The 25606-nt window shown below is 55.2% G+C and overlaps 7 protein-coding genes across 7 annotated transcripts; 2 read left to right on the top strand and 5 right to left on the bottom strand.

Moving 5' to 3' along the window:
• Positions 1-592: 592 nt before the first annotated feature.
• Positions 593-2872, bottom strand: CORC01_01227 (uncharacterized protein; the record flags this gene model as incomplete). The annotated part of the gene is made up of 3 exons (XM_022612883.1): positions 593-1118; positions 1177-2620; positions 2683-2872. 3 exons carry the CDS (start codon positions 2870-2872, stop codon positions 593-595), a joined length of 2160 nt encoding a protein of 719 aa, XP_022480644.1.
• Positions 2873-8870: 5998 nt separating this feature from the next.
• Positions 8871-10961, top strand: CORC01_01226 (ABC1 family protein; the record flags this gene model as incomplete). Its single annotated transcript, XM_022612882.1, has 1 exon — positions 8871-10961. One exon carries the CDS (start codon positions 8871-8873, stop codon positions 10959-10961), a length of 2091 nt encoding a protein of 696 aa, XP_022480643.1.
• A 2323-nt stretch (positions 10962-13284) lies between these two features.
• On the bottom strand, positions 13285-13944 carry CORC01_01225 (uncharacterized protein; the record flags this gene model as incomplete). Its single annotated transcript, XM_022612881.1, has 1 exon — positions 13285-13944. One exon carries the CDS (start codon positions 13942-13944, stop codon positions 13285-13287), a length of 660 nt encoding a protein of 219 aa, XP_022480642.1.
• A 2580-nt stretch (positions 13945-16524) lies between these two features.
• CORC01_01224 (uncharacterized protein) lies at positions 16525-16773 on the bottom strand (the record flags this gene model as incomplete). The annotated part of the gene is made up of 1 exon (XM_022612880.1): positions 16525-16773. One exon carries the CDS (start codon positions 16771-16773, stop codon positions 16525-16527), a length of 249 nt encoding a protein of 82 aa, XP_022480641.1.
• Positions 16774-17284: 511 nt separating this feature from the next.
• On the top strand, positions 17285-18894 carry CORC01_01223 (uncharacterized protein; the record flags this gene model as incomplete). Its single annotated transcript, XM_022612879.1, has 2 exons — positions 17285-17754; positions 17823-18894. 2 exons carry the CDS (start codon positions 17285-17287, stop codon positions 18892-18894), a joined length of 1542 nt encoding a protein of 513 aa, XP_022480640.1.
• Positions 18895-19945: 1051 nt separating this feature from the next.
• CORC01_01222 (uncharacterized protein) lies at positions 19946-23003 on the bottom strand (the record flags this gene model as incomplete). The annotated part of the gene is made up of 5 exons (XM_022612878.1): positions 19946-20192; positions 20347-21312; positions 21375-22452; positions 22508-22588; positions 22664-23003. 5 exons carry the CDS (start codon positions 23001-23003, stop codon positions 19946-19948), a joined length of 2712 nt encoding a protein of 903 aa, XP_022480639.1.
• A 1071-nt stretch (positions 23004-24074) lies between these two features.
• Positions 24075-24675, bottom strand: CORC01_01221 (uncharacterized protein; the record flags this gene model as incomplete). The annotated part of the gene is made up of 3 exons (XM_022612877.1): positions 24075-24164; positions 24226-24544; positions 24608-24675. The coding sequence occupies 3 exons, from the start codon at positions 24673-24675 to the stop codon at positions 24075-24077; spliced, it is 477 nt and encodes a 158-aa protein (XP_022480638.1).
• Positions 24676-25606: the final 931 nt, after the last annotated feature.

Raw genomic sequence — 25606 nt, 5'->3', positions numbered from 1 at the left:
TCCGCCATGAAACCGCTCATCAAAAAAGGTCGTAATCAACCGCGACCAGATAACCTACACATGCTTCAACAGGGTTCTATCATATCCCACATGTTTTGTTGGATCGTCGAGCTTGAGAAATCAGAAATGATCCAAGAGTTGGCTGCCCTAGTAGGCAACGGTATCGATGAGCCATGGAGTGCAACCCCTGAATCATCTAGAAAAGGAAAAAGGGCCAAAAGGCCCGTGCGTTTGTAAGAGGCGACTCGGGACAAGTTTTGGTGAATGCTAGAGTTGAAACACCTCTGTATCCACCCTGCTTCGACGCAATGGAGCATTGAAAAAAAGAGAATGCCCGTTTCAAAGGAATCCACGAGTCCGATGTATGTACTGGGCGGACGAGAATTGAATGTTGCTTGGGGTATCGGCTGAAGGACATGACTGTGAAAACATCATGAGCCTGTGCTGAGACTCGAAAATTGCGACTCGTGTTGTTCAAGGAAGGTTGAGAAATGAAATGCCAGGCATCCCAAGATTGGTTTATATACTTGGCGAATTGACTCGACTGACGGAAAAGAACCAATTACAGTCGAGTGACGGGAGGAAATTGTAATTAGAGGCCTTGCGGGTATGCACTGCCGGGTATCATGCCGGTGCCTCCTGCTCTGGATGGGGGACCGAACCGACTGCCAGGAAGCTCAAAGTCGGGATTGTTGTTCAACAGCATGTCTTGCCGTCGCTGTTGGACGGGCCGTCGAGGCGGCATCGGCTGACCATAACCTGGCATAGGCGGCGCAGGATTCCACCTCGGGTTAACCCCTCTCTGGGATATCGAGGTAAAGTTGGAGAGATCAGACTCGGCGCCAGGACTACGTGCACCGGCATCCGCATGAGCGTCATCATACATATTGGGCGCGGGTAGAGGTACCTGAAGGCCAGGCGGGGGACCTGCTCTGGGAGCCGGTGCCGGTGCTGGCGCGTCCGCGAAGCGCGGATCGACATCTTCGTAATAGTCACTGGCTGCTGGCGCAGGCGAGCTTCGATTAAGCATCTCAGCAGAGTGTTGCTGTTGCAGCGGAGACGCCGTGCGCGATGAGCTCTGGTTCTGGTTCCAAGCCTGACGAGGCGGGACATAGGCACTAAATTTTCCGGGTCAGCATAGCTCTCTCTCAAAGTTTCAAGGTTCAAGGGACTTACTCGTCTTGGCTGTACCTGCTTGCCTCACTCATGTACGTGTCATGTCGCTGCGGGTGGGATCTGTTTTCACCGCTTTGTTGCTGCTGAAGTCCGACCATGCCAGCGATGTCAGCGTCACTGTCACGGAACTGACCGAAGCCCGGAGGTGATTGGGCGGGGCTTCCTGTAGATGCGTCCATCTCAACGGCGTGACCGACCGGCGGGGGTCCATCATGGCCAGGGAGAGGCGGTGGTGATTCAGCTCTCGGCAAGCTCTGACGATCAGGGTTGTAGGCTTCATATCCCTGCTGTTGCTGAGGGATAGATGGGAGGGATGGGTTTGTGCTGTTGTTCGCACCGGTGTAACTTGGAGCCATGTCCATAGGACGACTTCCGTAGGGGCCACCGGGAGGGGGGCCGCCATAGCCGTTGGCTGGGTTGGGTCGACGATCGTAAGGTCCAGGACCACCGGGACCGCCAGGCCCGGGCTGATAGCCCGGCGGAGGTGGGCGGCCTCCTCTCATACCGTTTGGTGCAAAACCGCCCCGAGGCGGTGGCGGTCCATATCCGCCTCGACCGCCGGGAGGGGGGCCACCGTAACCTCCTCGCCCGGGAGGCCCATAGCCGCCTCTTCCTGGAGGCGGAGGGCCGTAGCCATTGTATCCACCTCTGCCACCATAACCACCACCGCGTCCTCTGAATCCTGCAGGAGGCATGCCGCCTCTGCCTCTCATGCGTTCTTGCGAGGGCCCTCTCCTTGGTCCAAAACCATCTTGAGGCGGCATCGGGTTTCCGTAAGGATCTCTCTGGATCGGCGGAGCAGAGCCAGATCGTGAAGGAGGAGCATCACTTGCGGTCATGACGCCTTGAGAGCCATTGACGGGACTTCTTGCTGTGAGAGGGATGCGTTCATCGCTGACCTGGTCATCCTTCTTCTGAGATTCAAATGAGGCAAAAGTCGGCATTTTGTCAATGCCGTTTCCACCGCTGACAACGGGAAAAGCAGGCTGAGAGGCGACTGATGCAGAAGTCTTCACCTGGGCTTCGCGGTTGTAGTAGTTCTCTCCGCTCATCTCGGCGTTCTCAGCGATCCTCTTCTTCCTAGCCTTTCTGCTAACCAGCATGCGGCGCATGGCACAAGAGACCAGACCACTCATTCCAACGAGGATAGTAGCAGCAAGAACGATGTATGAGCCCCATGCCATGTGAGGGACGAAGAGGAGAACATCAACGAGGAAGGCCAGTAGACAGATGAGGAAATCGATGAAGGAGAAGATGAAGAGGGCGAGAAGATATCTCGCTGAGTGAGAGGGTGAGTGAAGGTGAGCGACGGCGGCCATGATAAACATGATGAGGGTCGCAAGAGCCGCGACAGGATGTACGATCAAGATGGCGGAGAGGGTGTTTCGGGCAGAGTCTGGAAGATCAAAGGCCCCCTTGCTGTCCGCAGCTCCAAAAACTCGTGCTATAGAGTGTCAGCCACGGTCCATTTCGGGGGTCAGCAGTACACCACGTCGAACTACTTACTCGTGTCATAGCCAATCTCAGGACCTTCGCAAGCGCCGTTTGCCTTACACACTCCAAAGACTCCAAAGTTGGCTCCCTTAAAACTGCCCAGCGGAATGGCCTTGATAATCGGGGTCGATAGGGTAGACAGCAGAAGCAATGCGAAGGCCGCAAAGAGCAGCACCGACATGGGAGTCGCCGGTCGCAACATGATGGCGGTTTATCTTCGAAGAAACCTGCTTCTGTAGGGATACCCAGCGAGCCGGCGTCGTCAAGACGCGGCGACTGAGAGGGTGAGTTGCGCCCGAGATTTCCGGGTGTCGTCGAGAAGCGTTCGGGGTGGGCTAGTGTAAGATGAAGTCGTTGCGCGGCATCGTCTACTGGTTGACAAAAGTCGTGGTCGGAAATAGTGACATGAATGAGCGTAACGAAGTGCCGATGAGAGCGTAATGCGATAGATTCCTGACTCTTTCTTTCTTGCCAACACTCTTGCTCAATTGTCCCCAAGTCTGCTCAGTCGGTGTCCTGACGGGTTCTTGTATTGGTCCTAAAGTAAGGTCGCAAGGAGGCGGTATTTCGGTCGACGGCTTTGAATCAAATCGAATCGGACGAAGATGGGAGTAAGTCGTAAAGATTTGTCGTGTCCTATGTGCAAGTGTGCATTCAGGAAGTTGGTTGAGGTTGTGCGATGTGAATAGGATCGAGTTCCTCCTGTTCGACCTGGAGAAGGGAAGAGGGAGAAGGAGACAAAGGTACGAATGATCTGGGGAGGAAGGACGATGTGGGCGGGCAAGTGGGAGAGTGGGCTACTTGTGTGGAGGGAGCGAAGATGGAAAAGTGGATTGGGACCGTGGGTGCAGTACCTAAGGTACCTAAGGAGTGGGCAGTTTTGGGCCACACGGCAGGGGAGCCAAGGGGTTCGGGAGCAGGGGGGTGTGGTCAAGCCTAGGAGGGGGGTTGTGGCGAGAAGGACATTTGGCACAACAGCCCGACTGCTTTGGAGACAAGTTCCCAAGATAGATAGCCCCGGTTGGTGCAGGATCCCAGTGCTCCAACGGGAGGCGTATCTTAGGGCAGGTTGCGCAGCTGGATGTGGCTGGGGCGCTGGCCAAGCTGCAGTCGACATGCCTATTAATCCAATTGCCTCTGATTAGAATTGCAACCAGCCAGCTTCATTTGCATGGCCTGCTATGCGAGGCTGGTTGTCGATCATGACTTCTTACAATACATTTCGCTGATAGTCTCTGTACATGAGGTAAGGTAGCGTTGATCGATTGTGTGCCTTGAGGGCAAAATGCGTCGCTCGTCAGTACTGCTGTCTAATCTTATCTGCACCCCGGTGTTGATTTTGGACTTATTGTAGCGCGATGGAGAGACAAGCACGTACCTTTTACAAGAATCTCAGAGCAAGTCAAAGTACACAGCCCACCTGGCACTTGCAGGCAGTGAGGCACCAAGCAATGCAGATTGGCAGAGAGTCGAGAGGCAGACAGGCCCACCGCAAGCCGCAAGCCGCATGACAGGGTCAGAACGAGGGCGACGAGATTGGAGTACGAGAGAAACGGAGACAGCCTGCATCAGAGCCTGGAATACAAATACCCCCAAGTGGCTCTCTGCAGCGGGTGCTGTGCTCGCTAACTCGTTGGTTCGAATCAATATCCTTTCCCCGCCGCCGTGATGCAGCGCAGGTTGCCCCAATATCGATGGGGGGCAGGCACCCCAAATGGCAGGTACCTCGACAATGTATCGATCTTAGGTTAGCGCGAGACGGAAGGTAAGGTACCTTATTCTTTGTTCCTCAACGCGTGTCCAACAGTCCCCCGGCAGCCACACCATTCCACCTCTCTCTTCCCAAGACATGCCGCCGCGACTGCGTGGTTTTCCCAAAAGGACAGTTTCTCCGAGCTCGACAGAACAATGCCCTTGTGTTTACGGAAGTCTGGTCCTCTTTGACGAGAAACATTGAATGCCATTAGGCTTCAACGCAATACCTTACGCTGTAGGCACGCCCTGCCTACCTAACTTCTTTCACGCACCAGACAAGCTATCCGTGGAAACATAAAGTACCTTTTGATACGTGGAATACTGATACAGACGGGACGAATACACACAAAACAGCCAATGGATCCTTTGTCCCCAAGCCAGGCACAAACGACAGTAGCTAAGGTTCACATCCACTAGTCTGGCCCCAGGAAGCCGGGACCGAGTCCGCTAATGTCAATTTAGCAGCAGCACGCACACCCGACCCGAACCTCTAACCAACGAACGACGACCATGTCACATATAATTTCCCAAATTACGACCGATATCACACCGACGAGGAAAGAGAGAGGGAAAAAAACTCAATTCATCACATTCTAGTCAGGTCCTGGTTGATTCTAATACGGCTTATCTACAATCGACTGCACGCAATCGCGTGCTTCCACGGCGGGCCCGACTTATCATTTCGGCATTCAAACCCGCTTACGCCTTTTAAGGGAAACCATTGATATCTGGCAGCAAATCTGCTGGGTGCTGCTTGTCTGGACCCCGCCGCTCAGAGATGCTGGTCCGATCACCACTCCACCAATTATCTGTTTTGAAGATCCGAATTAGCCAGCCAGTTTTTTGTTCCCATTGACTCTGTGGACTCTGCGTCTCCTGTCCGTACGAAGCCTCGAGGTCTCCATTGTTAGGGGGTTCTCAAGCTTATCTTCCCGTGGGCTTCCAAGCAGACTCCTGCAAGCTGGCGAGCGGTCCCAGACTCCGTGGTCAAACGGACGACGCAAAGGCAAAACATCGTGAATTCAAGCCCCCTTGTCGGGTTGGGGCACCAGAAACTCTCTCGGTATCCAGGGCCCAGGGGTCTACGCAACGCCGTTGTCGGTCGTATCCCTACACTGCAATTACAAGCATCCACTCTGCCGTCGATAAGTCCCAAGCAGCTACTGTAGCGATTTGAGAACCGTGGATACCCCGCGTAGCAGATACATGCGGCCAGCGCGGTGCTCCACGTCAATCGGCGGTAAGCATTCATTTGCCATCTTCCTCGTTAATACTGCACCGTTTCTCTGACGTTCTGAGCTTCCACAGTTTTCGCCCATTGAACCGTCGGAAGCCAAAGCAGAAAGACTCGGGCTGCGTCGCTCGACTTGGTTCCAATAACCTGTCCTTGTCGATATCAATGTCGAGAAATTCAGGCGTATCGGAAATGCGAGAACAAACCCCCGGCGCCGACGACCACCAAGGCGACGGCCATGTTCTGGATCGAAAGTCGAAACCGAACCGTTCCGCTGACCAAGACAGCTAGCCTTCCGCCGCAACCATGTATTGTCGGGCGCTAGCATCGCTACCCCGGGCTATTTCAGGCTGTCCAAGCTTTGGCCGTGCTCTACCAGTAGAAAGAAGCCGTCAGAGATGTGGGAGAAGGTGGGAGCGAAACCATGTCGCCTACAAGATGACCGCCGCCCAGAGCCTCTTCCATCTGTGCCTTTGGCCGAAGTATATCGCGCGTGATACCTGCCGTGATGCCGTCGTTAACAGTGATTGAGGTGTGAGGTATTCATTCGTTCAGATGAGGGAATCTTGAGGCAAGTGGCTAACAACAGGCGATTCTGTGACACGGGCGCTTCGCCGTCTCAGATTCTGAGGCAGGCACCAAGGTTGTTCGCCCTGCGTCTCCCGCAGGCTTCCATGCCAAAATCTCCCCAGTCCATTCTGCCGCCAGCTTCCAGTCGACGCGGGACGCAACAGCCCATGCCGCCCGCCAGACAATGCGCCATTTGTGAACGAGAAGCGAGGGCAACATGATAAACTATCAGACTTTGACGAGGCAAAGTACGAACCGCTCGTCGATCGACGGCTTGTTCTGGGCCTCGTTGACCCTTCCAAAGCTTACTCCCCTGGCTTGTCCCGTTGTTCGACGCATGGTCACGTCGGCGTCAGTGTCTTCCGTCTTTAACAACCTCCAGGCGCCATGGCGTCTTTGATCGACTCATATCGATCAAGGCAAAGCCGCCACACCGAATCTTGGGGTTTTGTGGCCAAACTCCTGCCGATTGCTACGTTGAGTCTTTGGACAATGCTTCATCCTTCATCTTCCTACCCTAACAGACCTGGCCAACCCATGCCCGGGAGAGTCAGTGGCAGCCAAAAGCTACTCGATCATCTGTAGAGCGCACCACCAGGGCCCCTCAGCTCATGTTGGAATATTCGGAGGAAAGATGGGCGACGGTAAACAGACTGGACTTTGCGTCCAATGTCGGGACATGTCTCGGTATATGGGCACAGTAGGAGGCTCCTGCATGACAGACTAGGCGTCGCATAATGCCAGACGGTCCGCCGAAACGAAACCCAAGATACCGAGCCTTATTGTTCCCTGGCTCAAAAGTTTCCGTGGGCGGTTTACACATCAACTTGCACATTGCCTAGAACGGCAGAAAGAAGGGACTTCTGCCAACTACCCATGGAATGGCGCTCATTCCATCGAATGTTCTATGTTTGCCTCTGGTCCATAGTGAGGCCATGCAAACTATGAAGATCTGGTGGGTGTGCAGGGACACAGGGTTCATGCAGTCATTCTTGCCAGATCCTGTAAGCTCAAACCAAGAAGTCACATCTGTCGACCAACTGCGTCATGGCCAACCCGAGTGGTGGTGTATCTTCTACGTCGGGACCACAGTGCCCTCGAAGGTGGTGTGCCGCCTCCGTTTCTGCCACAACAAGCAAGCACCCTTCTCTCGCCAGCAATGAGGAAATCAGACGAAGGAATCACCCACATGCCCTACATCGAGTGACCAAGCCCGCTGAGCCTCTGGGCGGGAACGGCCGCCGTCCAACTGCATGAGGTGCTGGTCAACCTTTTTGGTGCGTCCCCTTCCCCCCTCCGTCATAGAACTCGCACGTGGTGCCTGCCAAAAGGGTTCGACGGCAGAAGCTGCGTCGTTCAGGCTTTGCTCATGGAGTCGGCCCACAACATCCCTTTTGTTTCACTTAATCTCAGGCACCGGACGCCGTCGATCCCCAATGCTTCAGAAGGCGGCACTTCAGACGGAGCCGCGACCAACCCTGTCAGTCAGCCGGCGAGTGGGCGTTCTGACGTTACCAGTTTGTCAACCTTGAATAAGGCGCTGGCCACTTATACACCAGACTGGACTAGAAGGTAAGGGCATCCGGGGCAAAAAAGTGGTTGATGCGCAATGCTGCTAGGAGGTCTAATTGGTTTTGGGGCCGGGAGTGGTGACAGTCGTGATCTAGATAACAACCATTGGAAGAGGCATATTTAAACATTTACTTGGACGTGTCAATTAGATAAAAGACGACGTGCCCCTCCTCCTAAGGTTTGCTATCAATTCCTTCACACTGAAAATTATCTTCAGGCTCTACGTCAAGATCCGGGCGGTCTCGGATTTAAGACCGGAAAACTAGTAGGGGTAGAGACAATCCGATTGTATCGAAAGTTCTCGCAGGTGCGATTCGGTAAACTCATTCCATATTACTTCGCCATACCTCGAGATGGCTCAAAGCTGACCCGCCAAAAAAAAGAAGCCAGCATGCGGCTGCTGCTGTTATTGCTGCGGAATAAGACTACCATGCGCGAAGAGTTGTGTATTGAGTACCTTAATTACGCCGGACAGGGGCTCGTGCGACCTCTTGAGTTTGTCAAACAGGGTCAGAGGCCTCGTGCCTCTGTCTGAATCTTTATTAGAAAACAGCGTAGAACCAACCAAACCCCGAGTTCACGTCTGAGGGCTATTCATCTGACCTTGACCAACTACACCAAATGCCTTTATTCTGTAGACCGCTTAAAAGGAGACTACACCAATTCCCAAGTCGTTCTATTTTACCCTGGTCCATCGCCAGGTCCGAGGTGGGCACCTGCAAGCGGTGCCGAGAGCGATCGGGCGGGGCCGGGGACAAGCGGATGCAACGGACGCAATGGACGCAATAGACGCATCGGTGCTTGATTCGCCGACGGAGATTTCCTTGGGTGGGCGCTGGCGTACCTCGGTGGCCTGGCCCTCTTTTCGTCATTGATCTGGACTTGCCTGTAGCGCAAACGACAGATCCGGCGGCCGTGCCGAACCGATTCACCTCTGGTTTCTACAACTTTTTCCCTCGACTTCACCATTTAATTTCGTTCACTTTTGTTTTCGACTTGAAGGCAAGGTAATGGGAGCCTTCCACTTCAGCCTTAATTTCCTCTCCACACGTCCTCGCCATCACCAGCTATGTTACGCCAGAGCATAGCTGGTCTCTCCGCCGCGAGGTCACCAGCGCAGAGATGTCTCGTCTCTACCTCCGCGGCCGCCACGGGGCGTCACTTTCTGCGTAGTTCCATGACGATACCGATGGCGACAGCAGTGACGGCGACGGCGACGATAGCGGCGAATACGACGACATTACGACTCCTCTCGCACACCAGATCAGCGCGCATGCACACGAGCAGCATCCGCCAGGCCCTCATCCCCCCTTCGCCAGAATCGCTCGGCGCCCCAAAGAAGGCGCGCACATACCCTCGCGGCCGCAAGTGGTTGCGCAGACTCGTCATCTTCTCTGCCGTCGGCGGCGCAATCTACCTCGCCGACCGGCAGATCTACGCCTCCGGGCTCGGTCGCTCCCTCCGCACTTTTGGCACGGGTCTACTCGTCGCCCTCGACTACAAGCTCAACTTCCGCCCGGAGCCGCTGACGGGCGGCTCCGTGCAGGACCTACACGTCCGCAACGCCGAGCGTCTCTTTGACCTGCTGCGGCACAATGGCGGGCTCTACCTCAAGATCGGCCAGGCCATCGCGATGCAGAGCGCCGTGCTGCCGCCCGAGTTCCAAAAGATGTTTGCCCGCATGTTTGACGACGCGCCACAGGACGAGTGGAGCGACGTCGAGGCCGTGATCCGCGAGGACTTTGGCGGTCGGAGCGTGGAGGAGGTCTTTGGCGTCAGTTTCCGCGGGGAGGAGGGCAAGGGCGTCATGGAGAGGCGGGCGAGGGCGAGTGCCAGTGTCGCGCAGGTGCACTGGGCGCGGCTCCCCGACGGCCGCGAGGTGGCCGTCAAGATCCAGAAGCGAGAGATTGCGAAGCAGATCACGTGGGACCTGTGGGCTTTCAAGACCGTCGCATGGATCTACAGCCGGTGGTTCGACCTGCCGCTGTACAGCTTCGTACCCTTCATTACGGAGCGGCTGGAGCTAGAGACGGACTTTTTGAATGAGGCCAAGAACTCGGAGACGATGAGGGACCTAATCAACTCGGAAAAGGGTCTCAGGGGACGGGTGTATGTGCCCAAGGTCTACCCGGAGCTGTCAACACGGCGCGTCCTGGTGACGGAGTGGATCGAGGGCACGCGGTTGTGGGATAAGCAGGGCATTAACGGGCGGTGGATGGGCGGGTACGGCAACGGGTCGCCGGGCGTCAAGGGCGCGCAGCTTCAACCCCCCGACATGGCCGCCGTCCGCCGCGAGCTCCGCGACCGGCCCTACGCCGAGCAAATCAAACCGGAGCGCAGCGAGTGGAAGGGCCGTCGCGGGCGCGGCGGCCTGGGCCTGTCGAGCAAGGAGGTCATGACGACCATGATCGACCTCTTCTCTGCGCAAATTTTCAAATGGGGTGTCGTCCACTGCGACCCGCACCCGGGCAACATCTTTATCCGGCGGCTGCCCAACGGGCGCGCTGAGCTCGTGCTCATCGACCACGGGCTGTACGTCTACATGTCGCCCACGTTCCGCCACCAGTACGGCGTCTTCTGGAAGGCGCTCATGACATTCGACAACAAGACGATTGAAGAGGTGACGACGGAGTGGGGCATCAAGGCGGCTGACCTTTTCGCGAGCGCGACGCTGTTGAGGCCGTACGAGGGCGGCGACGAGCGGACGCGCAACGGCATCATGAAGGAGCTCGAGGGCAAGACACCCGCGGAGCGGCACTACGAGATGCAGCAGCGGATGAAGCAGGGGATCCGGGACATGTTGGCGGACGAGGAGAAGTGGCCCAAGGAGCTCATCTTTATCGGGCGCAACATGCGCATCGTGCAGGGGAACAACCAGTACCTCGGCAGCCCCGTCAACCGCGTCAAGTTGATGGGGGAGTGGGCGAGCCGGAGCCTGTTTGAGGACCCGAACCTGCCGTGGGCGAAGAGGGCTGGCAACGTGTGGCGGCATCTGATTTTCAAGAGTGTGCTTGCGCTGACAGACGTGGCGTTTTATTTTTTCAAGGTGAAGCAGCTGCTCGGGTTCGGGGGCGGGATGGAGGATGAGATGGAGAAGAGGATGAAGGATATTGCGCAGGATTTCGGAGTCGAGCTGCAGCATGAGGTTTTTGAGGGTTAGACGGAGTAGACGCAAAACGGGAAGAGGTGCGTTATAGAGTTGAAATCATAGGTTATTAGATTCGAGGTGTTCGGGGCTTGGTGAGGGCCTTCTAGAAGCCCTTCGATATGGGAAAGATACCACTCATCTGTTTACCAAGCATCGACGTGCAAGTCTCATGCGTGAACGTGGAATTATCCGTCACAGTACAGTGTTCCTGGGCTCGAGACTTCCTGTTTCTTCGAAGCACAGGTTCTCTTGTAGAGGATAGGCAATCAAGTACGTCATCTCCTGGCAGAACCTCTCCTTCGCCACTACAAGCATCACACTGGGCGCGGGCAACACCTCCCTCGATGTAGGTACGAGATGAAGACCAAAGCACAAGCTGTTTTTTCTTGCGAGACGTAGGTAATGTCCTGGCATAAAAATAGCGTCAACTTGATGACGCTCTTTCGTGACTTGTTGAAAATCCTATTTGTTGTCCGGTATATCATCTTTAGAAGCTGAAATAACTTCTTCGTCAAGCCTTTCTTCCTTCTCCTGGGACAAGATTTACATAACTTGATCCATAAAGATAATGCTTATTATGTTCGTTGTAAGAGCCGGAGAGTGGAATGCTTGTCGGCTTGAAACGTTTAAAGAGAAACTGAGCGTCACTGTCATGGGTTGGTATGGCTAGATATCTGTATGGAACGATTTGTATCCGGCGGCGTGTTTGTCGAAAACTGCAAGAGAGTTCAAAGAGATGCAGATCGTAGATGATGATCGTGGGTTAAAGGTAGCATATCATCGACGAAGGGGCAGGGGCCGAGGAACATATATGGGCTGTCTACAACGAGGATAAATGGTCCGTGTATAATGAAAACATCATCCCAAGCGTCGCTTTCGTCTATGATCGACATGTCGCTATTCATGGGTAGCCCGCGAGCCTCACTTGCTCTCCTACAACCAGTCTGGCACGCCCGTGTCAGATAGCCCTTGTCTATACGATCGTTTCTGAAAACTCGGCTATAGACCAGTACATAATCTGGTGTGCTTCTTCAAAGTACAAAATTTTCATGACGTCTGAGTAATTTTGGACAGGGCAACAAGAACCCCAGTCCTCTCGTCTCTCTACGAGTTGGTTGAAACCCCCGTTATTGGAGACTTCCAAACATCAACCTGGTCAAGCCCCCTTGTAGATTCTTCAGGATAGAGAGGACCCAAACCACCAACTGACTACGAAGGTCAACGGACGCGTCTTCACGCCTTTCAGACTTCATCCTGGCTGTATCAGAAAGGTAATGTTTAGCAAGTGCACTACCTAACCGAATGCCGACCGCTCACTCGGTTGCTTGTAAGGCTGATGCAAACAAGACCATCCACTGGCTAGGTAACCTTGTTTCTAACCATCCCAGGCCCGGCTAGTCGGTTGCTGTCTATTTGTAGAATCTGCAGTAAATGGTGTCAATATAATGTTCGTTGAGAAGCCGGTGGCCAGTAAAGCAATTGACAAAGAGGGAGACTATCAAAATGGGCCGAGAAAAGGCACGACGTCTCTGCTGAAGTACGAGGCCGTCGCATATCCACGGTGCTCGATAGACCAATGGCTTGCGAGCCCAAGCCAACGATGACAGGATTCAGAACGTCTCAAGATATGAACTTAACCAGTCACTTGGGCCTGGAGGCTCGACTCGGTATTGCATGGGAGCGGGAGAGGCATGAGCCAGCGGGCCGACGGGGGCGCCACCCGAGCGACCAGGGTGTCAGGGCTGCACACCTGGGGTCAGAACTTGGAAGCTGTTTCCGCAATATTGCGGCTCACGGGATCTTCCTAGACCTGGTTGAATGAGACGCCAGGGCTGGCGGGCTCACACGAAACCATCGGTTCTTATGAGCCGCGCGATGAAATGAGAGGGATATTGATATTCACTATGGCTCATGTCTTGAATTGCATGAAGTCGACTTAAGCTTAGGGCTATGGAAGCAGATCAGCAGGCAATAGTCTACACTACGCGTAGTAGTCTTGTCTTGGGGCTTGCCACTTGGGAAGAGACACCCGTCTTGTCTCACGCCTACACATGTAAGGCGAGGTGACGGATGTGGCCGGCCACGCTGGCTGAATGGTACGGACAATCCCTTACAGTAAGGCCCCCATGCGGAAATGAGAGAGGAAGAAAAATCAAGCAACGTGAGTTGGACCCTGGAATGCGGTTGTGCATTGCTCCACAAGCTAAAAGCATTGTAAAATTGGAGCGCCGATCGATCTCGGACAATTTGAGAGGAATTTTTGGGATGAGATGGCATGAAGGACCGCGTGGTTAATGTGAAACAAGGGCCATTTCAGCGTCGGAAGCCCCACAGTTCATGGTGATGGGAGCCGAGAGGAAAGAGGGGCCGTGAATGAGGAGCGAGATTGGTTGGTTATGGGGGTCGAGTGAGAGGTGAAGGCAGTTGAAGTGTTTAGAGTTTTGGGGAGTTTTGGGGAGACCGTGAGTGAGAGCCTTTTGACAGTTGCGTGACGGTTGCTGTTGGTGCTAGGTAGGGTGTGCAGGGCAGGATGACGGCAGGGTAGCGGAAGTAGTGTGTGTTGCAATACCAGATCGAGCACATCTGGACTTGTCAGTGAGGTAGCATGTCGACGATCTTCCGGTGGGCATTCGGGAAAGGACGAGTCGGGTCGACGAGCGCACAGGGCGGCAGCGGGAGCATAGACGTTTCCATCCGTGCCATGAGCCCTGCAGGCCACGACAGAAGTAGAGTCAACCCAACATTCAAGTGATTGCTTCGGTACCACTTGGTACAGTGGCGTGTTACACAAGTTCAATAAAACTGAGTTGGCTTCATAGAGCGATGCTGTAGGATGCCGAGTGGTTGTGTGTGTGTGTGTGTAATAGTAGTGTAAGCACACGTGAGTTGCCAAGCCGCCTCTTTCCTTGTCCGAATGTTCGATGTCCAGTTTATCCGTAAGGTTGAAAGAATGTCGCCCTCCACTGTATACCTTAGGCTCTCGGTAACGAAGCATAGCGAAACCTTCGCGAAGGCCACGCGTGACAGACGCGCGGGAGGAAACGACGAAAGGGAACCGAACTGCAGTTGTTCAGTTGGCGGGAGATGATTGGTCGGAGGATGAAGTCGACGAGATGCGCCGGAGCAGGGGACTTGCAAGTTGCAGTCAAGGGATGCAATCTTAAGGGGTTACCTGGGCCTGAGGCACATTCTCTTGGATTGTTTTTGCTGGGAAGGCAGGTTTGTGATTCAATGGATGTTGCTTTAGGGAAGGTCCCTTTGCTTCGGAATTTCCATGGAATTGGCCTTCTCTGGGCCCCGGCACTCCGTAAGTTACATCTGAAAGCGATCGAAACTCTGTCGTGGGAAGGCGCTTACCCGTCTAAGCGAGTGCGGTTTCTATGTACCTTACTACAAGCACAGAGCATTTCGTCTCATTCTGCAGATTTACGCGGCTGAACGAAATGGCGAGATGTCTTGTGCTGGTGTCTGAGACGGCAAGAAAGTTGACGACGAAAAAAGCAAGCTCTTATTCAGGCGGTAACGGTGTTCCCAAATCCCGGTCTCAACGGCCCCTCACGTCATCCTCAGTGTCTTGGGTGTTCAATGGAAAGGGAAAGGGAAAAGGGGGGGAGGGCAGCGACGTTGTAATTCTTGTACCGGGGACTATTACTGGTTTAGCGGGATGTTGTCCCATGCATGGACACGGTGTAGAGACTGCCTTATCGAGATTATCACTGCCTTTGACCGAAATGCATCAGCTCACCACCATGCAATTCGGGAAATATGCGTGGTACAGCGGCAGCATTCTGCATATGCTGGACTCCAAGTCCACAGGCTCCAATCATCTCGAATCTGACATGTTGGATGCGAATGCAGAACTCGCTGGTCCAACGACGGGCCCAGAGATAAGCAAAATGTGGCAGCCAAATGCAGAGTTCAAACGGTGTTTCTGCCATCCAGGAGGGGGACCCATTCCCTCGTGGTGGGAGCGGGCTGGCGAGATCTTTTTGAGTGCATGGGGGCCTTGGACAGCTCTAGGTGGCCCCCAATGGCGTTATTAGCTCTCATTAGTGGCTCTGGGGACCTTGGGCTAGGTTAGCGAACCGTATGAGCCTGACTGCGTCACACGCCATGCGGAGGTTGGAGCCTGGAGGTGATTTCTCGTGGAGCACTCAAGGAGGAGACGAGAGTGAAAGACGAGGGGTGAAGGGGGGACCACCTCAGGAGAGGAGCATTGGGCCGTGGTGGACTGGTAGTGGCCCGTGAGAGCAAACCACCTCAGAGGCTCACCTCAGACGAGACAAGCGACGGATACCTTGACCTCAACCCAAATTAGCGTAGCCCCGTCGGTACCTGCGTCGGGGGAATGTCTTGCTGCAGGGTGCGGAGCGCGGATTGCCTTTCATGTAGCCAATGACAACCGCGAATTGCTATTGCTTCAGTGCACATCCTGACTGCGTATCGGTGCCGCCCCTCCCAGCTTTCAAATTGGATGGTACATTGGATCCAGCACGGGGAGAGATGGAAAGAGAAAGAGAGAGAGAGAGAGAGAGAGGCAGGGACAGGGACAGGAACAGAAACACGGCACCAGGGAAACAGGCCCATCCTGATGCGCTTCTCTCATGCGCTCCCCATATCTATTGCGCCCCTCGAGTATCCGTAGGTACTTGCCCTTTCTATTACCTAGGTACCCTACTGATCCGTATACCTGCGCCAGCTAAGGTACTAAATCTCGCCTTCCCGAATTGTCTTCATTCCTTTACACATCACACCGTTCAGCAACCATCACCATCTTGCATGCGCTATTCAGCCTGGCAAGAAGAAGAACAATCTCCTTTCGGCGCAACTAGCAAATCTCTAATTGCATTACACTGCGCACCATTGCGCACTGCACTGACCTCACCCCGATCCACCGCCCATGTCACCTTTACCTCCACTGGCATAATTACACCACATTGCGGATACACACCCGACAACACGTCGTCGCGGTCCCAAGTCTATCTACCCATCGTGCCATCCCAAGCCCAGGTCCAACAACTCGAGCTCAATTGTTTGCACTTGCTTGCACCAGTGCGCATCTGGCGACCTTTTACCCAAGTTCAGATCCTCTGCTCTCCTTCTCCATACAGAGTACCCATTCCCTGTTTCTTCCCAATCCACGACCCGCATCTGCCCTTCTCTGCTCGTCCCGCCCAGGTCCTTCCTTTCTCACCCTCACTTAATTACACCATTTCCCCTCGTCAACATTTCGGCCAAAATCCTACCGTCGCCCGTCCAGCCCTTCCTCGTCCTTGTCCTCAGACTTGCGCGGGTCACGGACACTCGACTCTCCTTGACCCTCCCCGCGCAGCCACGCCTCTTCATCCGATCTCACTTCACCATCCGTCCGACGTTTCGCTTGCGGTCCTCTTACTTTTGTTTCTGTGTAGGCGCCAGCGCATACCTGTTTCTTTCGACTGCGTCTGCGTCTACGCCTTTTACTGCTGCCACTGCCATTCCACGAGAATAGCAACAACGTATCAACACTAGCTTCAGCCATCGGCCCGGCACTCCATTGGTAAGTGCATATAACGGCGACGATCCTGCGTCCGCTTCATCTCTGCCCTCTTCCTGCCCCTATTTGCTGCGAGTCCGCCCCTCCTCTGCACTGCACCCTCTGCAGACGGCAGATCTGCCGCTGCATCGCAACCAACCAGACGGCGAGGACGGTCGCTGGGGACACCCACGTCTCCAGAATTCGAGTTGGGAGCTGCCTCTCGCATTGGTCCCTGGTCTGCTCCTGTTTGATCTGACGCGACTTTGGCTTCTTCGTTCCGTCTCCAAACCTCTTCCTGGCTGCCATTTCCCTGTTACGCTGCGCTGCACCCGCCACGACAACGCCTGCGGTTGGCTGAGAAGGGCGTTTGGGCGGCTGGCAATTGCGGTCGACCCGGGTTGTCGTTACTTGGTAGCTAACCTCAATTTACCAGACACTCTTTTCCGTCATTGACCCATTCTCCGATCACTTCCCCCCTTTCCACTCTTTCCGGACGTACCAATTCCCATTCTCTTACCACTCACAACGAGCACAAGAGAAGAGTCAGCCCAAGCAAGATCGAAGGCCTGCGAAATCCGATTGCCAATTCGCTCTTGTCCCTTTCCAACTCCGAAGTCTAAGCCACCGTGCCACTCGACATCCTCTTGATTAGCGGTCCACACCTTCGCCGCTTCCACGCAACCTAATTACGCAGAGGCTCCTCAATAAACCAACAAGCGCAACGGCCAGCCAGCAGTGTGGTCGCATGTGCTACTCGCCCACTCCGTTTGCGGCTTCCGACTCTGAAACATTTATTTTATGCTGAGGACCCTAGATAATGAGCCAGCCCCGTCGCTCTAGCTTCGGTATGCTTCTCAGACGTTCCAAGTCCGGCGACCTGGGGAAGGGTGGTAAGAAAGCCCAAGCCCTTCGCGAACAGCAGGAACGCGAACTCGAACGTCAGCGTCAGGCTGCAATCTCCAGAATTCCTCCCAAGCTCCCCGAGTTCTACAAAGCCAATGACCAGCTCTCTAACTCCATCCCCTCTGACCTGCGTGCTGAGGAGGCTTCAATCATGTCGGACCACACCATAGGTACCGCCTACTCGACCCGGCCTTCCATGGAACCCGGCCGCAGTGCCGCGGGATTTGTGCCGCCTATGCCTCCCATTCCCGCCAATGCCTACGACCCCTACGCTCGTACCGAGAGCATGACGCACCGTGGTCGCTACAGCTATGCTAGCAGCGCCATCAGCACTGTCAACAGCCCTAGAAGGGTTCGGAGAAGAAAGGATCCTACTCCCTTCAAGTAGGTCAACTTCCGAGACACTGCCATGCCTGCTCTCTCTTTACAGCCCACTGACCCCATTTGCGTAGCGTTCTCGTCATTGGCACCCGAGGCGCTGGAAAGACATCTTTCCTCGAATTCCTAAAGATTGCTCTGGCGCTCCCGCCGAAGAAGCGATCCCGCAAGACCGAGGCGGAGGAAGACCCCGCCCCCAGATCTCCACCTTCTGGCAACTTCATCCCTCACTATCTCGAGACAGAGATTGACGGCGAGCGAATTGGTCTCACGCTATGGGATTCGGAAGGCTTGGAGAAGAACGTTGTCGATCTCCAGCTTAGGGAGATGTCGGCCTTCCTTGAAAGCAAGTTTGAAGAGACCTTTACCGAAGAAATGAAGGTGATTCGATCGCCTGGCGTACAAGATACCCACATCCATGCCGTCTTCATGGTTCTCGACCCCGCCCGTCTCGACCGTAATCTGGCGTCAGTCAAGGGTAGTGTGTCGAATGGGCACAATGGTAAATACGCCCCCGCGGCTCGCATTTCGGGAGGTCTCGATGAGGATCTGGACCTTCAAGTGCTCCGTACACTCCAGGGCAAGACGACTGTCATCCCTGTGATTTCCAAGTCGGACACGCTCACGACCAAGCACATGAATGTACTCAAGAAGACGGTATGGGAAACCATAAAGAAATTGGGACTGGACCCGCTTGAGGCGCTGGGCCTCGACGAGGACGACGACTCCACCAGAATCCAAGAGGAGGAAGAGGTAGTGTCTGATGACGAGCATGCCGACTCCCACGACGAGGACGCATTCCCTATCCAAGGACGGGAAGGTGCACCCTCCTCTCCTGGCTCAAAACGGCTTTCTGGGTCCTCCATCCGTCAGCACAAGGCAAAGCAGGAGGCCAAGGAGGACGAAGTGCCTTTCCTCCCGCTTTCTATTATCAGCCCTGATTTGTACGAACCCGAGATTTTGGGGCGTCAATTCCCCTGGGGCTTCGCGGACCCTTACAATGAGGAGCACTGTGACTTCACGAGACTCAAGGATGCCGTCTTCAGCGAGTGGAGAGCCGAACTCCGCGAGGCCAGCAGAGAACAGTGGTATGAGGGCTGGCGAACTTCGCGACTTAAGAATAGCCCGAACGCTCGTCGCCGATAGACCGCTTCAGAATTGGTCCTTGCGCATACCTTTGGACCTTCGATACCCTTACGTTTCTGAACCCTACAGCCTCTTTTAATGGCTGGCTTTACACCTGATTTCTGCACTTGTTGAGATTTGAGAGCACCGCGCAGCATACCCCCTTTTCCTCTGTCACATACCTACTCTTACGAACTTCTATGGTTGGAGGGCGTCCCAAAACTTGGCGAAATGACAGCATAATCAGCCCAACTTCGCATGACGAAAATCCTTGATATCCCTGTTACTTCTTTACCTCAACGATAGCACAGGCAAGATGACGACGTACATCGGCATTTCCGACTCGAGCGGCCGGATGACACTAGCATCGCCAAGACGCCTGTTACGCACGAGAAGGATGCAAGACTTAGTTTATTGTACTTTTGGCACCGAAAATACGTTACCCAGCTTCTTCATTGGCAGCGATCATGTCTCGCTTCACCACACCTTTTTTTCCTTGTTCTTTTCACTTCGCTTCCATAACGACCTTAAGACCATGGGGACGAAAGAGTAGACTGAGCTTAGCAGCGTTGTAATCAGTTACATTTGGTTGGAGAGCAGGTGGGCAGGGAAGACCTGCGGTTCCATTCAGACGAGCACAAGAGATACAGACAGGTTGGGGCCGACTGTGGTGATTACCCGGGAGAGGCCGGCCGATAGCTTTAGGGCAGTCTTGATAGGGACCGGATTTCTATTCAAGAATTTAAATTTGTCTTTCTCATGACGAGACCTAATGATTTATTAACGTGTGAAGACTGAACACCTGAGGTTGCCCCTGTTGCAGCACGCGTGACTACTTTGAATTGATATGCGCTAGTGAGACTACACCCCATCGCAATCCTCGAACGCCTTCAACCTCACGAATTGAATGCTGCCAACAAAATATTTGCCTCCAAAAACCCGCGAGCCAGGCCGACTGTGCCATGTCGCCGTTATTCCTTTTCTCACTTGGTACATCCCTTGTATATATAGAGAGCAAGCTAATCGTAAAAGATGGGTCTTCTTCGCAAGGTGACTAGCTAGCTTAGCCAAGCTACAGCTCATCATCCTCCTCCTCGTCGTCGTCGAGCGGTACGTACTCGGTATGCGTGGGCTCGCCCGTCTCGTCGACGTCGGCCTCCCTGCGATCCGGGTTCTTGCCGCGGCTGATGAGGGCCAGACGTTCTTTTTTGCCGAGGGCAATGCCGTCGAAGCCCGGGTAGAGATTAAGGTCGGCTCTGCGGGCCGGCGGGGGTGGGGGGGTGGCGGGGGCGGGGGGGGGTTGTGCTGCTGGTGTGTGGCTGCGGGGGGGGGTGGGGGGGGCGGTGGGGGGTGGGGGGGGGGGGTTGGGGGGTGTTGGGGTGTTGTGTTGGGGGGGGTGGGGGGGGGGGGGGGGGGGGGGGGGGGGGGGGGGGGGGGGGGTGGATGGAGGCTGGAGAGAAAAGACCAACATACTTTAGCAAATCGACCTTGAGATTCCGCGCCTTGTCGCGGATGGCCTGCTGGTCCCGCGGGTGATCAAAGATGCAGTCCTCCCTGTCCTCAAAGTCGCCGCCGCTGCTGGGGCGACCGCCAGGGAGCTGGCGTTTTGCAATGTGCGCCCACAGGCAGTTGTGGTACTCTATGAGGCGGATGAGGCGGCGGGTGTCTTTATCGGACCAGGGGACGCGTTGCTGGGGTCCCGCACGGGAGGCCGGGCGGCGGTTCATCTCGTTGATGTCGCGGAAGGAGGCGACGGTGCTGGTGCTGCTGGATATGCTGCTCCTGGAGAGTGCCGAGGAGGCGGGGGCGCTGTTAGGTAGCTCGGAGCCGAAGCGGCGGCGGATGGTGGTGGAAGTTGATGACGGGGAAGACCAAGGGGGTGCTGCTGCTGGGCGTGCTGACGAGGCTGGCCCTGGTGCGGCTGAGGGTAGGTGGACGCGTTTTGAGGGGCGAGAGGGGGGAGGGGGCATGTCGTGGCGGTCGCGGGCGAGTTGGACCCTTCGCTGGGGGTTCGGTTCGCGGTCGTCCTCCTCGAAGGGGTCATCGGTCTCTTGAGATTGTTGAGAGTGGTTGGAGGAGGCCTCGCGGGGGCGTTTCCTCCCGCCGCCGCCGCTGTTGACTGCGGTGAAGCCGGAGCGGCGCGGGACGGCGGCGGTGCTGGTGCCGGCTTCGGCGGAAGAAGAAGGTTGTGTACTGCGGATGATGGCGGTGCTGGGGAGGCCTGCGATGATGGCTGAGAGGTCGCTGGGCGCCGGGGAGGGGTTGCGGCGGCGGTCTTCTTCTTCGTAATCGTCGCCGAGGCCTCCGTTGACGGTGGACTCGAGGGTGGCTCCGTGTTGAGAGTTTGCCAGCGACGGGGATGTACGTAGGCGCGAGGGGAGCTGGCGGGAGAGTTTTGCTAGGAGTTGCACGTTTGATCGGGACAGGATGTCTTCGCGTCTGTAGTAGAGTTAGTGTGTGGTTCGCGTCTAGGACTTTGAGGGTATTTGGGAAAACCGTACACGTCGTTGCGGACTATGTCCTGCAACGCGGTCGACGCCAAAGACTCTGTCGGAGAGAATGGCCTTTCCTCCTGCGGCGGATCCTTCAAAACCACGCTGAGCTCGTCAATCATCCTGCTGCACCAGGCGGAAATCTTGCTGATGAAATCGGTCGCCTCGTTGTCGGGCTCGTTCTGTGACTGGTCAGGGGATCCCTCGAGCGGGAATATCTCGTCGAGAGCCTGAATGGCATCGTACACGGTTTTGTCCTCGATGGCGGCGAGAATCTGCCTCGCCCTGTCTGCAAATCGCTCCGTCATACGGCCGTCGATGCCCCTGAACGGTCCATGCTCAAGAGCCTCCTCCGCATCGACGGAGGCCTTCAGGGTGACGCAAAAGAGCTCCGCCGCGATGTCGGCCGGATTCTGCTGACCATCCTGCAAGGCCTTCAGGCTTGTGATCAGCCTGTGCGTGCGGATGTCGAGCGCGAGCTCGATATCGTCCTCGGTAACGTGATCGGCGTATTCGTCGTAGGGGCAGAGCGGGGCGGGGAAGTCCTCGTCGAGGCGCTGAAATATCTTCCAGACTCTATCAAAATTGCCCTCCTTGCGGAGCTCGGCGTCTGATATGACGTTGAGCAGCGATGTGGCGTTGGCGCCGATAATGACGGCCCGCGCCTTGAGCTGTTGCCTCTCGCTGATGTCCTCGATGCTGGCGAAGAGGTCGATGAAGAGCGCGTCGCTCTCCACAAAGAACTCGCGGGTGCGGAGCCAGTTGCCCCGGAAGACGGGCAGTAACCGGCACCAGGATTTGCTGGAGGGCTTTGGGTTGCGGAGCAGCCTCGCCAGAGCCTCGGATTCGTGCCAGAGTGAGTCGAGGGCGTTCTCTTTCAGTTCCGCTTCGACAACATCCTGGGCGGCGTCGTCTTCGTCGTCATCGCCCATCTCCGACTCGTCATCGCTGCCATCGTCCTCTATTCCCGGCAGCTGTACGGGACCTTTTGCCTCAGTCAGTAACTCGTCCCTAGCGAAAAGGCGCAATGTAAGTATCGCACCTTGTGATGCTCTCGGTGCTGACGAGCCTGGTACCCTGGGTGCGCCTGTGACAAGATTAGCATGTTGCCTCGCAAGGGAGGAAACGCAGTAGTGACAGACTTGAAAATATCGTGTATGCCGCACTCATATAAGCCGGAGTTGCGTTCCTCTGTTTGCCAGAAATACTCTGCGATCCCATTTCTGTAGCGGCTGTTAGTCTCGGCCCTCAGATACCCATCACGAGCACACATGATGAGGGAGGACGCCGTGACTCACCACTGTCGTTGTCCTGCGGGTTGATATCTCTGACAATCTCCTTCGCATTGAAACGAGCGACCGGTTCATTTCTGAAACCGTCTTCCTCTTGCTTTTCTGTCGCGTCTTCGTCTTGTTCTTCCGCCATCTCTCGTAACGTGGTGCTCGTCGGGACGACCTTATTGCTCCCCTTACCTCGCGTCGTCGGCTGAGATGCAGCAGTAGCGGTGGTGAACTCGACGCGTTCCGCCGTGCCAGCAGCGCCGCCCGCACGACGTCGCGTCAACCGGGCGGAACGAGCGTCTTCGAAACTCTGCTCCGGGGGCTCCGGAGCACCGCGGCCAGTTCTTGTTCGGGCCATTTCTGACTCGGTTCTGGTAATCCAACGACTGCGGCTCCCAAAAGACGCGTCGGCGTCGGGAATGGGTGGACGTATTGGAGAAATGTAAACAAGCTCCCTTCATCGCCTAACCCTAACCCTCACGAGGGAGTTGGCTTACAAGGTGCGCGCGGTTTCTGGCCTCAGCGAGCTGGTGCCTTAGGTATCCACAGCACTCGCGTCACCTTTTCAGAGTGACAGAGGGAACATTAAGGTTAAATAAAGTATTCCTCTTTTCCACACAAGGTACAGATACGATGTCTTGGTTTGGCTGCGGGAAATGAAGCGCCGCAAGGTGTTTTTACAGACCCCAGTCGCCTTTTCCCAGGCCTCCATTAGTCAAGGTACGCACTAAGACTGCGCGATCCAAAGAAGTCGGTAATTTCGTCACGCAGCGCACGCCTGCGACGCCTGTCATTGGTCTTCTTCTAGGCATGCGTAACCAATCGAGTTATAGATGAATCTTTTTGTTCGATGCTATTCATCCTTTCTTTGTTTCCGGCAGCAAAAATAATTGCTTCAGTGGTTGAGCATGCCTGTACAGGCGGTAGAGCTATGGATACTACCGAAGGTAGGACGCATGCTTGTGCCGCCTCCAAAGCTGAGTCACCTGGGGTGCCGAGCTGCTTGCACTACCTCGATATGCTTTTACCGACACTTTTTCTCATGTGCTTTTATTTCATCATTCATGCAATGGTAACAACAATCATCAAGGTACACTGTACACGGTACTGGCGCAAGGTGTTTTGGTAGTGGTTGAGGGCCAATTTGGCGACGCCCGGTCGTGTAAGTGGGCAATCAGTCTCTCGGCTACAGGCGAGCATCACAAAAGCATTCCAAGAAAGTGGCTGTTTCGTTTCTGTTGATGAAAGGCCTATATATCCAAGGGTATTACAAAGAAATGAATGGAGAAGAGGCGGGCAAGCCCTACTAACACACAGATGCAAGGCACTTGTTCGAACAGATTCGAGCTAGGAACCCCGATTGAGAGTTTGAGGCTACGATTGTTGCCAGAGGACTGGACTTTCACGAAAGCGCAACATGAAGACCCCTTCATTGCTGCTTCTTTTCGGACTTCTTGAGAGGAGAATCCTGTCCGAAGAGGCCTAAAAGGTAAGCCATCCTGGTCAGACAGAGAAGGGCCTTCGATGGTTAGCACGGCTTCATAGCTCGAACGAGAGGGTGGTCGCACCGTGACTCCTACGTTGCCCCAGGCCATGGAGTTCCAGTTTGCCACGTCGAGGAAGCGATTGAGACCCATAACGTGATAGCATACGTAAATGTGGCCAATGTCGGCTATCCAAAGAGCAACGAGGTAGCCGCGCACGACTCTCAGCTCGCTGGTGAGGTTGAGCACGGCTAACCCAACCATGGCCATGAGCAGGTACATGTTTCCAAGCTGGAGAGCCACGAGACGGGTATTATCAGATTCTGCAGCTGGCACGGCCGAGGTTGCACCCTGCACGATCTGCTCGGATATGAACCAATCCGGGTTGATAACGGCGCCTAGGAAACCGCCAACGCTTTGAGACAAGACGCATCAGCTCAGTGGCGGCTGGCATATCAGGTGGCGAGAGTGAACGTACAGTGAAATGGGCTCGAAGACGGTAAATACCAGTCTGGGCAAGGTTGGAAGAGCCGCAGCCGCCGCCATGGCGACAGTCGGGACCGTTGGGGTCGGTAAAGCTGCTGGTGGGAAGTGGGAGAGGGGATTGAAGGCAGTGTAACAAAGGGCAGCCACCAAACCCTTGCTGAGGTTCTTTGGAAAGGCCTAGTGGTTTCGTGAGAACGGTTGGGTCGTTGGCAAGGCAGAGGATTGGAGGCCAGAATACTCGCTCAGAACAGCCTGACAAAGGTAGGGAGGGGCAACAGGCAACGCAATTGATCAGACCGAGAAGCTGTGAGACGTTCTTTCAGCTTGGTGGAGGGTATGTGGTATGTGGTATGTGGTGTGTGGTGTTTGGTGTGTGGTGTGTCATGCAGCACTTCGGAGAGGCGGAGGCGGAGGCGGAGACCACGGGCGGCTGTAAACTGGAGCGAGAAACATGTCTTGGGTACCTCAGGTAAGGTACTAATACTGTTCAGTCAGCAAGCCTCCAAGATTGCCGAGCTCCGCACCGAGTTGGGTTGGGGTTATGCAGCGGCCGGCCCCAATTCAGGCTCAGGGAAGGGAGATCTAGTGAACCTAAGGTGGGACGAGAGGTGTGCGCAGTGAGCCATCTAGTAGTGCCAATGTCTGTCAAGGTCAATCAATCCATCTCCTGCCTGGCGCTTGTTTTAGCTTGGGCAGCCATCTGTCATTTCATGTCTTGTCTTCCACCTGACAGTCCAAGCTCGACCAGATACTGACTGCCAATATCATGTACCTCGCCTGGTCGTAACCTGGGGAAAAAGGGAGATGGGCACAGAGGCGGCACAGAGGGACAGAGGGAAAGCTGCGTGCCGGCGTGGAGACAAGAAACTGGCTTCGCTTGGCACCAGCTAATGATAATCGTAAAGTATTAAAGTTACTTGGCACACCCACGTCCGCTGCTGATCGGTATCAGCAAATACCGCAGACCCAACCGCGCTAGTCTCAGTTGCCG

This window comes from Colletotrichum orchidophilum, assembly GCF_001831195.1.
Source record: "Colletotrichum orchidophilum strain IMI 309357 chromosome Unknown Scaffold_6.1, whole genome shotgun sequence".
In the NCBI taxonomy this organism is placed as follows: Eukaryota; Fungi; Ascomycota; class Sordariomycetes; order Glomerellales; family Glomerellaceae; genus Colletotrichum; species Colletotrichum orchidophilum.
Note: the sequence above shows the minus strand (reverse complement) of the source record. Positions and strands in the feature narration are given on the sequence as shown.